The 13,217-nt window shown below is 40.3% G+C and overlaps 1 protein-coding gene across 3 annotated transcripts in view; it reads right to left on the bottom strand.

The window, feature by feature from the left end:
* ift80 (intraflagellar transport 80 homolog (Chlamydomonas)) overlaps window positions 1–13,217 on the bottom strand; it is a 43,986-nt gene that overhangs the window by 7,598 nt on the left and 23,171 nt on the right. For 2 of the 3 annotated variants that reach the window (XM_019367581.2, XM_003454796.5), the window contains exons 9-14: window positions 8,223–8,402; window positions 6,697–6,815; window positions 6,000–6,074; window positions 5,271–5,434; window positions 5,116–5,180; window positions 4–139 (exon numbers count right to left, since the gene is read on the bottom strand). In XM_019367581.2, coding sequence (XP_019223126.1) covers window positions 4–139; window positions 5,116–5,180; window positions 5,271–5,434; window positions 6,000–6,074; window positions 6,697–6,815; window positions 8,223–8,402 — 739 coding nt within the window. The remainder of the gene's footprint in view (window positions 1–3; window positions 140–5,115; window positions 5,181–5,270; window positions 5,435–5,999; window positions 6,075–6,696; window positions 6,816–8,222; window positions 8,403–13,217) is intronic. The other variant, XM_019367582.2, reaches the window with a different exon arrangement.

Genomic DNA, 13,217 nt, shown 5'->3' with positions numbered 1-13,217 from the left:
CACCAATTTTGCAGATTTTGGGTTCTTGTCCAAGATGACGCACGGTGGTCAAATAAAGGTCACGGTTCTTGTCTATCAGGGCAATTTTCCTGTCAGTAGATGGGCCACACTGATCCAGAGCTATCTCCAACACCTCCTGCTACATGGAAATGCACACACATATACACACAAACAAGTAAATAGGTAAGTGGGAATAGGAAAGGACAAAAGATCAGGAAAAGAAAGGAAGAGGGAGAGGCAGTTTATACCGTGACCCAACAGTCTTTCTGCCAAATGTGTGTGCTTGTAGAGTCAGGGGGAGAGAGAGAGAGAGAGAGAGAGAGAGAGAGAGAGAGAGAGAGAGAGAGAGTCTGTTAGTGAGTGAGTGAGTGAGTGAGTGTGAGAGAGAGAGGGAGGAGGGAGGGAGGGAGGGAGGGAGAACCTGTGTGTGTTTCTGGCCAGAATTAGCTGGCTTTGGTGCAGTATCTTGGAGCTGTAGCGTGCTGGCAGACAAAGCCATGCTGACAAACACTAACTACTGCTACTTCTACTTCTTTTCCCTCTTTTCTAATTCTTTTCTTCTTTTTCTCTCTCACTCTCACTTTGATTCCAAACCCCATCCCCTATTTTTTTCCTTTGTCTTTATTGTCTCTAATCCTTTGAGATTTGTGGTATATTTTTCCTAAATCAGACAGTCCAAATCTAAAATTTCAACAAACTGTGTATATGTATAGATGAAAATTAGCAATTAGAATCATCATTAAATTTCACTAAAGCTTGAAGGTTGCAAGCAAAACGTAAACCTCCTCAGCAGGTGATCCTAAGGACATGGAAAATAAGCAGTGGAGATGGGTATTGCCAGCCTAAATGATCAACATGATCGATATTTCAGAGAAAAATGCTTTTAACACAGCCCCATTTCAACAATTACAGCAATGAAAAAATTATGCCAGGAAGATTTACAGTCAGCAGTTTCAAACTTTTTTTCTTTCCCTTTTTGTCAATGACTTTCACAGGGTCAGGGTGTATGTGTAATGTAACCTGTTATTCTACAAAATAATCTATCAAACTACACTCTAAAATCCTATTTAGCAAGACCCATTAGCCCATCTCTACTCATGGAAAACAATAGCAATCATAGTAATCACTAGCAGAGGTAAGTCTGCAAATTCTCCCTGCTGATGAGCTATAGATGTTGACTTTTGATGGGGAAGCTAAAAGAGGCTGCTATACTGGCTAAAAACCATATAATGGTATAAATACAGTTGTGGCCAGAAGTTTCCATACACTCATCCTGGACATAAATGTCCCAGTAATTTTGATCTTATGATTTCTTTTAAATGTTCTTTTTCCAGAGCAGAATGATTAAACAGCATATATCTTTAATGGCTTTAAAACACTAGAATTGGGTGCACAGGTTTGAATTTATTTTGGATTTTCTCTAATCTACACAGGGCAAAAATTATGCACACAGGCTCAAATACATAGATACAGTGGGGCAAAAAATTATTTAGTCAGCCACCAATTCTGCACATTCTCCCACTTAAAAAGATGAGAGAGGCCTGCAATTTTTAACATATCATCCCCTATTGTGTTGTACATTTCATTGTTTTTCTTTACGCTACCTGTTATGACCTGTCTCCCCGATGTGATGTTTGTGTATCGCATGTATGGTCGGAAGAGGTCCAATTTTGCTGTAGGCAACTGCAAGTGACAAATAAAGGCTTCATCATCATCATCATCATAGGTATACCAGCACCAGTGTGTGAAAACCTTGTGAAGACTTGCAGAAAACGTTTGACCTCTGTCATTGCCAACAAAGGATATATAACAAAGTACTGAGATGAACTTTTGTTAATAACCAAATACTTATTTTCCACCATAATTTGCAAATAAATTCTTTAAAAATCAGACAATGTGATTTTCTGGATTTTTTTTCCTCATTTTGTCTCTCACAGTTGAGGTATACCTATGATGAAAATTACAGGCCTCTCTCATCTTTTTAAGTGGGAGAACTTGCACAATTGGTAGCTGACTAAGTACTTTTTTGCCCCACTGTGTAGCCCCAGTAATATTAAATGTCCCTTAACTAGTTGCACCTTCATCAGATATTGTTGGTAGCCATTAACAAGCTTCTTAAAATTCTGGTTGGGTGTTTGACAACTCTTTTAAGTTCACTTAAAATGGTCGGTTTCCTGGTTCAGGCTCAGCTTTTAGTCTACAAATCTTAAGTGGGGTTGAGGTCAGGGCTTTGGGAAGGCCATTCCAGAAGCTTAATGTCAGCCTGCTTTATCCATTCCAAAACCGGTTTCGATGTATCTTGAGGTCAGTGTCCTGGTGGAAGACCAAATTGTGTCCAAGTTTCAACCATCCAGCCGTTGATCTGAGGTGACATTGAATAACTTGGAGGTAGTCCTGCTTCTTCCTTATTCAATCTACTTTGTGCAATGTACTAATAGCACTAGCAGCTAAACAACCCCAGAACATGATGCTACCACCACGTTTGGCAGTGTTCTTAGAAAGCCTTTACACCTCAAGAAAATATCTCTTCTGATTGTGACCAGTCACACAGCTTGACTTTCATTTTATCTGACCATAAAACTTTGTGAAAGAAAGCATTTGGCTTGTCTGCGTGGACAGTTGCAAATTTCAGTCGAGTTTGAAGATGTCGATTTCTTTCTTGGTCGGCACCCTCTCAGTCCACGGTGATGTAAAACTCGCTTCAGTGTGGTCAGGTTCCCGGGTGTTCCATCAGTATAAAGTTCATGGTAGGCTTGAATCTGGGTTGTTCCTGAACATCCCAACTAATTTCCTCTCATCTGAGGGTAACGGTTTTGGTCTTCTTCCAGATCTCAGTAAAGAGGTAAGACATCGGAATAACTTGTGAGTAAGTATAATTGTTTGTAATGATGACATTGGAATCTGCAGTTGTTTAGAAATGGCTACAAAGAATCTTTCCAAATTGTGTAAATCTTCAATTATCCTTCTTAGACCTTCACTGAGTTCCTTGGACTTTCCCATTCTTCTGAGTATTGGTCAGTCCAATGAGTGCTGTCAAACAAATTATTTTAATGCTGACAAAGAGAAACTACCAGAGATAACAGGCCTAGATAGATAGGCCTTGGCCTTCTCAAGTTAAAATACATTGTAGAACTTTACACAGCACTTAATAAACAATTTAAGTGAGTGTATGTATAGATTTGAGCCTGTATGTATACTTTTGACCATGTGTATTAGAGAAAATCCAAAATAATGTCAATAAAGTTGTATGCTTTACAACCATCCCATTCTGGAAAAAGAACACTTCAAAGAAATCATTAAAAGCCCCAAATTACCATGACTGTTATGCCCATGATGAGTGTATGGAAACATCTGACCACAACTGTTTGTCACCAAGGTCTCAGCAGCACTGACAAGGACACATAAATTTCACTATATCCCTTTTTGATCAGATCATGCACTAAATTATGCCCCTTTATCATGATAAGGCCATGTTGAAAAAAAGGTTTTTATTGTTACTAAGCTGTAACTGAACAATTCATGCACATGGAGACAGTTTATCTTATTAATTGGAAGAATTATTTTTATTTTTCATGTAACTTTGTCTTCTGCTGCTCAAGATAATAGGAGGTTTAGCTGGAACTTCAAAATTAAAGACTGAGAGCATTTTAGGTGCAAATTCAGAAGGCTCATATCACTACTTAGAATTTAGCTCAGTTCAAAGAAAGAAAACACATATCTTGAAGGAAGACGCGATGAACACCATGGATCTATTAACGTACATATTGCTCTCTTGTGGCATTATTTTCTCTATGAGGATTAATGCTATGAAAATACTTTGTAATCACTATTTGTCATCATATTATGATAAGCATCTGTAAAAAAAGGGAAAACCCCAATAATTAGGCAATCCCCTGTGAGCAAGCATTTGGCAACAGGGGGGAGGAAGAAGTTCCTTTTAACAAGAGGAAACCTCCAGCTGAACCCAACTCAGAAATGGGCAGCCATCTACCATGACCAGATCGGGGGTGAGGAGTAAGAAAAGAATGAAAAGTGGAGCAGAGAGAGAGGCCAATTCAGAAACTATGCGGGAAGGAAGACAAAACTTCAAGATGTGCAGTAGTGGCATGTAAATGAATCAGAAGTTTAAAAAAAAACATGTTCCCATGTGAACATTAAAGTAATGATCTAATTAAAAACAATTTCAATTAGTGTTATTACTGTTATTACTACAGCAAAAGGCTTCAGTTTGATGAAGCATGCATAAAAACCTTTCACTTTTCACTCGGCTGTAGAAAACATAATAAATACAGCTTGTTACACAATAATGGGAGGCTGCGTTATACATAACTGAACTGTGTGTAATACTAAAACTAAACAAATGTGTGTTCACTCTGACTCTGTGTTTTGGTTGAAAAAATAAACACACATTTGAACAGCCACCATCAGACAGCTTCTGTTATTATTTCCTATCATATCAACACATAATAAAACACAAATACTAACACATTCTAACCAGTCACACTGACAAAAAACAAAACAAAAAACAAAACATTTCTACACTTCTCTGCTTATCTGTAACACTCTGCTTTATAACATAATTTTAAGGTATCTTCCGAGATGCAGGTCCAAGCAGCAGATATGCTCACCGGGCACTTTTGTTGGGTACATCTGTTCAACTGCTCATTAATGCTGATATCTGATCAGCCAATCACATGGCAGCAACTCAATGCATTTAGGCAAATCACAAAGCTCAAATCACCTCAAACTAATTTCTTGACCAAGATAATAACTTTTCTGTATTTAAATGACCTCTACAGTCACCAGTCTCACTCTCCCCTTTGGGGTGTGGTGGAAGAGTATCATGGATCAGTAAAAACTGTGTGGCGCTATCATGACAATATGGACGCAAAATCGCTAAAGAATGTTTTTACCACCTTCTTGAATCTTCCCACTAAGAATTAAAGGGGGTCCAACCAAGTACTAGCGCCGTGTACTTACTAAAGTGGCATGTGAGCATAAAGTTATCTCGTTTTGTGTAATCAAAGTTTAATAAATAAATAAATAATCTGATGTGGTCGGAGAACTTCCTTGTTCCTGAAGTACATTTGGTCAGAAAGAAAGCAGGGGACTAACCTTGTGAGTCAAGGGCTTCCCATCACCAAGAGCCTTTCCAGTCAGGGCATCAAAGAGAAGGATAACTTGTGAGAGAAAAAGAGAAAGAGGACACAGTAAAAGCACAGTCCATATGATTTTGAAATTTTATAGTAAGCATGGAGTTTTCCCCTCACCTTTTTCATCACTCTTGTCCCGAATGGCTATGGTGTCGTTACTAAGTGAGACACTCTGAGCATTCAGGATATCTGCTCTCATACCCGGGAACTTTGGGGACGATATCAATCGTCCTTCATAGGAGAACGTATACAACCCTGCTCCATCCACTAGTAGAAAATGTCTGGGAGGGGGAGACAAGAGAGGCCACGTTACTGTATATGCTGTATACTACACATTATACGACTGAGGTAACATGGTGAGGAATAAAGGGGAGCAAACAGGGAAATTAAATAGATAACAGACGGTAAGAGTTAATTAACTGACACAGGAAGGTAATTTAAACATTTACTGAACATCAACACACTGTTAACTTACTCAGTATGACTCATCAATCTAAACTGCGATTACAAAATGGCCAGTAATCTATTTAGCTCCATGCTGAGTGTCAGGGACACTGCACTGGAGTATTGCACAAGAGCTACTCCATATTAATCTAATTTCCCCCAGTGGTTTCACTCTCAGCCTTATTGTATGACAGGGCTGGCTGAGCTAGAGCACAACCCGGCTGTGTGTGTGTGTACGTGTGCGTGCGTCCATGTGCGCGTGTGTTTTTGTGTGTGTTTGCTAGGTTGGCTGCTGCTTGATGAGTGGCCAGTGCAGAGTAATGAAGCATTAGAGAAGCTGATAGATGATCCAACAGCCTGTTCTCTCTCCTGCTGCTTTGCTCCTGGAATAAAAAGACTCACTTCTCTGCTTGTAGGATGAGGCTGACTGTTCCCTCCTTTAGGTCAAAGATGAGAGGAGTATTCCAGTTTCTTGAGCTGGCAAAAATAAACAGCACAGTCGCAGACATTAAATAACTGTGCTACATCTGGCACAACTGCAGAGATGAGGGAAGAAAAAAAGCAAAAATACGACCCAGAGCAAAAGGGTGAAAAGCAATAAAAGACACAATATTTAGACAATATCACTGAATGGAGAGGAGATAAATCTGCAGAGTGAGCATAAAGAGTGCAGGGCTGAAAACAATCATTATAGGATGAAGTCTGCAGAACATGTTCTCCTGTTCCTAATCCTATTATTTTTCCATGAAGTGAAACAAAAAAAAAAATGTCTCCATATTTTACAAAACACACAGATCATGAAGTAACAATAGCCTGAAATGAATCAGCAGCTTAGTAAGATTTGGTTGTTTTCCCCTCCCATCAGAACCAGTTTTTTCTGTGTGGTTATGTTTTATTTTTGTAGGTTTTTCTAGCTACACAGCATGAGATTTCAGTATATTCTGGTTGAATCAAAAGACTTTTCTCATGGTTTGCTCAGTAAAAGAGGAGCATGTTTTGTACAACAACAACAAAACATCCTGAAAGTACATGATGAGAAACTATGACTTTGAATAGAGGATACAAAGATTAAAAAAAGACAAAAACGTGCACTACTCACTTGTAGACATAGCACTGGAGGGAAGTTGCAACCACTAGGTGACCGTATGCTAGAGATGCTTTGATGACTCGATCTCTAAACTCCAACAAGTCCACTGCATCGTTCAGCACATTCCTCACCTGTGGAAAAGGGAGGAAAGGAGAGGAGAGAGGGGGACTTAAAAGTGGAAAAAAAAGTGTAGGGATGACTTTTCTCATTTAAAATGCAAAACAAAAAACCCAAAAAAAGGAAAGATGCTAGCTTCACTAGCAGAGGACTGAACACAGTCACGTACACAGTGGAGTGTAATTATTCGTAATATACACAGGAAACTATATACAGTAAGTCCAAGTATACGTAGGTCAGCTGTGGACACAGGGAAAGCAGTTCTTACTGTTTTAAGTGCGTGCGTGCAGCGGTCGGTACTAATTTTTTCACCTGCGTAGATAAATACTTCCCTCCAGCTCTCTGTGTGAATGAATGAAGGAGCCTTTTCCAGCACCAGGTGAAAGGTGGGGTTATTTTTACAGCTTTACAAATCTTCCTCCTCTGCTCCCTCCAGCAATCCAAATTTACATGCAACACAACCAGGAATAAAAAACATTTGACCGCAAGGTGGTAAATTTAGCTGGCTGATTCACAAACCACTGGCAGATGTGCAGTTTTAAAACGGACTGCGAGGAGGAGAGAGGGAGGAGGGAGACAGAGAAGCGCCTGCAAGGCTGAAAATAAATGGCTGATGACCCAACTTTGTTTGGTTTACACAAACTGCACTTGGTAGAGTTGTCTATGGGTGCACATGTGTGTTGGCACACGTGTGTAACCCTGCTTCTGTAGGTGTGTGCGCGGCCCTGCCTGAAAATATACGTGTGTGTGTGTGTGTGTGTGTGTGTGTGTGTGTGTGTGTGTGTGTGTGTGTGTGTGTGTGTGTACACTTGGGTGTGTTAACCGCATGTAAACGCTACCTTGTGGTGAGTGCAAGTTTAAAGAGTAGAGAATGGTGAAGCGAGGGAGGCGGCGAGACAGGCTGGTCATTGTCATTGCAGGGCTGCACACTGGCACATTGGGAGGGTCCTCCTATAATATATGGCCACAGCTAGCCAAGGCCTGGGAGGCATTTGCTTCGCTATATAGCATATTTACTCACCTCTGTATAGTCTGCCTATAGCATTGCACTATTTTTCAATTCTCTTGCTACACCAACATAACGGAGTTGGCTCTGTTAAGTGTTTGGATAAATATCCATACTCCTTTTCCCTCACAGGCAAGCTTATTTTCAGTGATTTTGGTTTCAACACAGACAGCTCTGAAGAGCAGAAAAGCAACTTTTATTATTTATTATAGACCAGAAACAAAATGATTTTTACTATGATTCTTTTGGACACGTATATGATTACACCATTTATTTATGCACAAGTTACTGAAATATATTTGTCTTTTGGTTTACTTTAGAATTCCTCAGTCTTTTATCACCTGCTTTGTTAAATTAGAAAGGAAAACTAATTTGATGCAAACACAAACTCATTTGTATGAGGTAATCTTTCTACCTGCATGGTTCTCCTCTTTGTAAGAGTGATCACAAAATTCTTCCACTCCCAGTGCTGCTCCACCACATGGGCAAAGATGACATGCCCGTTGCCGCAGGCCCCGGCCAGCTGGGTGCCATCCGCAGACCAGGCCAAGCTGAAAACACTTCCTGTGTTGGGCTTCTCCAACGCATAGGACCACTGAAGAGAGGGGCGAGATGAAGAATGAAATGGTTAATTGTTGGTAATATTAATAAACAACGTTAAACAATTACCTGTGGGGCAGTTTAGGAACTACTGACAATGTGAAGTTTAGCGAGCAGAAGCAGTATAAGTCAAGGTACATGTGAGTGCTTTTATGTGTGTATGTGCACATAATATAAACTCTGCCAGAGAGACATAGGCCCAGTCAGTCATTGAGCATTGATGAACTGTGAGACACAGACAGAGAACTTAGCTCTGCACCGCTCATAAACATACACTGCTATTTTCATCGACTACACTGATGGGGGGGGGGGCTGGGAGGAAGAGGGAGGGTTTATGGGTGTCTCTGAACTAAAGCTAATTAACAAAATCTCTTCCTTCTTTATATGAGAATAGGTCCAGTAAAGTCAGGGCTGAGAAGAATGGGAAAAAGAGGAGCAAAGAAAGAAATAATGACTCTTTTTCTTGTCTGCTGTGCTGCATCAGACAGTCTGTCTGATAGTAAAGAATGGCAAAAGACACAACTGTGAGAAAAGGAACCCCTTACTATCCAAGTCAAGGCACCCCTCATACTGCCCACCTCCCCTGTTTTTCTACTCTGGCATAGAACATAAGAGCAAAGGCTAAGGCCATTATGTTTTGATTCAGCAAGATTCTGTTGAGACAATGTGAATCAACTAACAGACAAAAAAAAAAATCCAGTTTATTTTCCAGAATGATCTCTCTGAAGGCCATGGAGTAGTAGATAAAGGCACAATGAATATGTTTTGTGACATCAAAATTGTTGTTATTATCCATCATCTACAATAACTAGAGCCAATTTTCCTCACACAATAAGCCCTTCTGCCACTAGAGTCCCCCTTCCTCATCCTCCACGGCTGTGCCTGACCTCCTCTCTTGCCTTGAGCACAAGTAGCTGGCTGACCTGAGTTTCTTAGCTGCAGTCTTCCACACAAACGCATGCATTCACACTGTAACCTGCTTATTAGGGAAGAAAAGTGCTAATGTTAACCTAGCCCTGCCTGCTTGCCTGCAATGGAGAGACAGGTGTGGTGCAGTGGGCCAAGTGCTGCGGTGAACCTTGGAGCAAAGGCCTCAGTGTGTTCGCCGCCTAACACACACGCAGCTGCGGGATGTGAGGTGTATCGTTATTTCCTCTTCGTTGCCTCTGACAGGAGTAGAGGTAAAGTCAGAAAGCTACAGGTTTCTGGGCTGCTGCTTTGATCTCTCTCCCTCTCCTGGTCCCGTCTGCCTCGTACACCCACCACTCAGCTGGTTTTGGTCAGCACCCTCCCAGCAGTTAATGTCATATCAGGACCCAAAATAGCTTTAGGAAAAAGGACCTTTCCCATGTGGACAAAGGCTAGTTTGTTAAAGTGAGATTAATTTATATTTATCTTTTTCTTCCCTCCCTTCTTCCTTTAATTTCGGCAGCTTCAACTTCCCTTATGCATTACGTTAATCAGATTTTCTTTAAATCAACATACTTTTTTACATATAGATTTTTTTTATTCCTCTCTTCCAAAAGAGTGAAAGTGTTCTTGCTTGAGCTCCAAAGCAGAGCAGCTTGGGCCAACATTTACAATAACAACAGAACTCATTTATTCTTCTGCTAACATCTTGAGATGACCCACTCTGTGTTAAAGTACACCAGGGGGAAACGAGAGGGGAGGGATGGAAGACAGAGCGATGGATAGATGGAGGGTCAGAGATCAAGCCGAATGTATACAACAGACTGTAATGAAGCAGGACATGTGATATCGGCCTGAGGAGCACTGCTGGATCCATGCTTACCTAATGCTTTTAACACATTGAGCCATTTGACTCTTTCTGGAGCCAGTGAGCGAGCGTGTGTGTGTGTGTGTGTGTGTGTGTGTGTGTGTATGTGTGTGTGTGGAAAGAGGGTGTTGCTTTTATATGTGTGTAATATGCGGCATGTGTGCACCTAAGTTTGAGTTTGCGTGTGAGAGAAAGTACAAAGGAAATGAAAAAAAGTTTAAACAAAATGAATATAAGAATGCAGGAAATAAGACAACAGAAATTCAGTGTGAGTTCACATGTTGCTCTAATGTGTACATGTGTGTAAAAGAGGTGAAAATCCTCTGGCTTGTCAAGAGTTGTCAGCCAGTGTCTGACTATGGGACACAAGGGGGGACTCCTATTGCTCTCCTGAGATGGGCGGACTGTGCCTCGAGGACCAGGGATACAAAAATCTTTTCCAGAGCAGCACTCAGAGGAAAGCTCACTCTCTCACTCCATCTTTATCTCCTTCATCTACCTTTCTTTCATTTATTCCCTCTCTCCTTACTGGCGAAGAGTTGAATAATTCTGACACTTGGCTGCTTAACAAGAAACTGGTTAGAAGAACAGAAAGTCCTGCATTAAAAATGACCATACGAGAATAATAAAACCAGCTGACTTAAAGGCAAGGCAGGAGGTTATCTAGAAGAACAACTCTCCTTCTGCATCCTGTGTTGTTGTTTGTATACAGCAAAAGGAAGAAAGACAGGCACAGTCTGATTGATGACTTGGCTTGGCCGCAGTAGGTTTAACCTCATATTCAATTATTTTGTCTCAGAGTGTCACAGAATCACAGAAATTTTGAGTCAATAGATATTTGACTTTTTTTTTTAATACACTGCAAAGCCAGACTGATGTGCTCCGATTTTAAAGAGGATGTGAGACTGGTAATAAACAGGGGAGAGCAGAGCACTGACTATTACAAGAACAGTAGAGATGGGGGAGCCCGATTAAGGGGGAGCGCAGCAAGGGAAGGTGAATCAGCCAGTGGCATTACATTTGGCAAATGGTTTTACTGCAGCCCAGAGGGGTGGAACTCTGCTGGATACTTGAGAATTCTACTTGACAAGGTTGCAAGGAGATTTAAGATTAGTGCAGAGAGATGTTATACAGCATCAAGAGAGAACATGCAGACAGGGACATGGTCTGTATAGAGGCCAAAATAAAGATTTGGCTGTGGGATGTGGAAGGTGAGCTTCGGCCGTCATCTAGCCAGAGTCCACTCTGGTCATTGAACACTGTTTAACCATAATGGGCAGCTTTGTGGTCAGAGGGATGGTGGCAGACATGACGTTTAGTTCTCAGCTGAGGTTTGGGGGAGAGAGGGTGAGACCCCTGAAAGTCACAATGAGCTTATACAAAAAAAGAAAAGAAAAAAAAAAGATGAAACACTTTACACATAGCAGCAATGCTATGTATGCAAGTCTAGGTGTGTACTCCAATGCAGATGAAAACACACTCACACAAATTAAAGTTAAGCAGTTAAAAACTGCTGTGTATTTATGAGACAGATGCAGGAAAATGGAAAATAAAGTGCAGCAATTTATTTAAACATGTGGAATCATGAATGGATATATAGTTTATAAAGCAAAAACAGAGCTTCTGCAATTCTAACCTGCTTCAAAGTCAGTATTTGGTGTGACCAACTTTATTTATTTTTTTTGAAAAAACACAACCTGAACTCTCTTAAGCAAACTTTCCTGTAACTTCTTTAATCAGCCTTCAAGAATACTTGAAGGACATTCTTTGGATGTTAGTTATCTTTGGTTCCATTCTCTAACTAGATGGTTTCACACTGCTTCAACTTTTGAGGACTCGCAGAGGTCAGTCCATGACTGATTCCAGTTTGTTCTCCTGTGTGTTTGTCTATCCAGGTATGCTTTTACTGCATTTACAGTGTGTTTAGGATCATTGTCACACTGAAAAATGAAGCTACTGCCAAAGAGTTGCTTTCCAGGTAGTATTGCACGATGGATCAAAATCTGATGCTGAAATGCAGTTCCAAACCATGACAGAGCCTACACAACATTTTACAGATGACTGTAGACACTCACTGTTGTACCTCCGCTGTAAATACTGACAATAATTTGAACGAAAAGTTTCAAATTTGGATTTGTCACTCCATGAAACCTGTTGCCACTGATTTTAAGCCCAGGTCTTGTGTAATTTGGCATACTTCAGCCTATTCTGCCTGTTTCCCTTCCTTGAAAATGGCTTCTTGACAGCCACCTTCCCCCGAGGCTTTGGTAAACTGAAGATAGATACAGATACGTCTCACAGGAAAATAAATAAATAAATAAATCCAACAAACACCTGACACAGGACCTATTTCTTATGGACACAACTTTCAGACACTATCCATCCGCTGTAAACAGATTTTTTTCTAACCTCCACTTGTCCAGGATACACCAGGCCAGGTTTTTAGCTAATAGCACTTTGGGAATCACCGTAGTGGGTTAAAAAAAAATACTATTTTATGCCTGTCAAACTGTGTTATCTTTGGCATTTTTCATAGATTGAACTAAAGGGGGAACAAATTCTGTGTTTTTGCAAAGGCTGATAGTAACAAATTGCTTTTTTCCTAACCTGTATTTTATGTGAAAACAACACTGGTTCATCTTTTGAGTTAGGCGCCTGTTTCTGCTTGAACAATTTTTAGATTAGGGTTAAGTGACTTAACAAAAATAAAACATTTCTCTTTTAAAAATGGTCAGTTACAAAGACAGGAAATGAACACAAGTAAAAAAGCAAAAAACAAAAAAGGCCTTCAAAAAGCCTGGAGAGCTACTGGTGAAGACTACCTTATAAAAAAATGACAAGAAACTGGATCATAAGCAGCAAAATATATATTTGAAAAAAGGAATGGCTCTATAGCTTCAATAGCATGAAATAAATAGTTTAATAAACCTTAGTATGTACTAACCTTTACCATATTTAGCTGGCTGGTGTTACTATTTGGGGCTATTTTTATTTAAGCGATGATGCACAGACCCGAGCTTGCAGCATGCAACC

This window comes from Oreochromis niloticus, linkage group LG14, assembly GCF_001858045.2.
Source record: "Oreochromis niloticus isolate F11D_XX linkage group LG14, O_niloticus_UMD_NMBU, whole genome shotgun sequence".
Taxonomy (NCBI): Eukaryota; Metazoa; Chordata; class Actinopteri; order Cichliformes; family Cichlidae; genus Oreochromis; species Oreochromis niloticus.
Note: the sequence above shows the minus strand (reverse complement) of the source record. Positions and strands in the feature narration are given on the sequence as shown.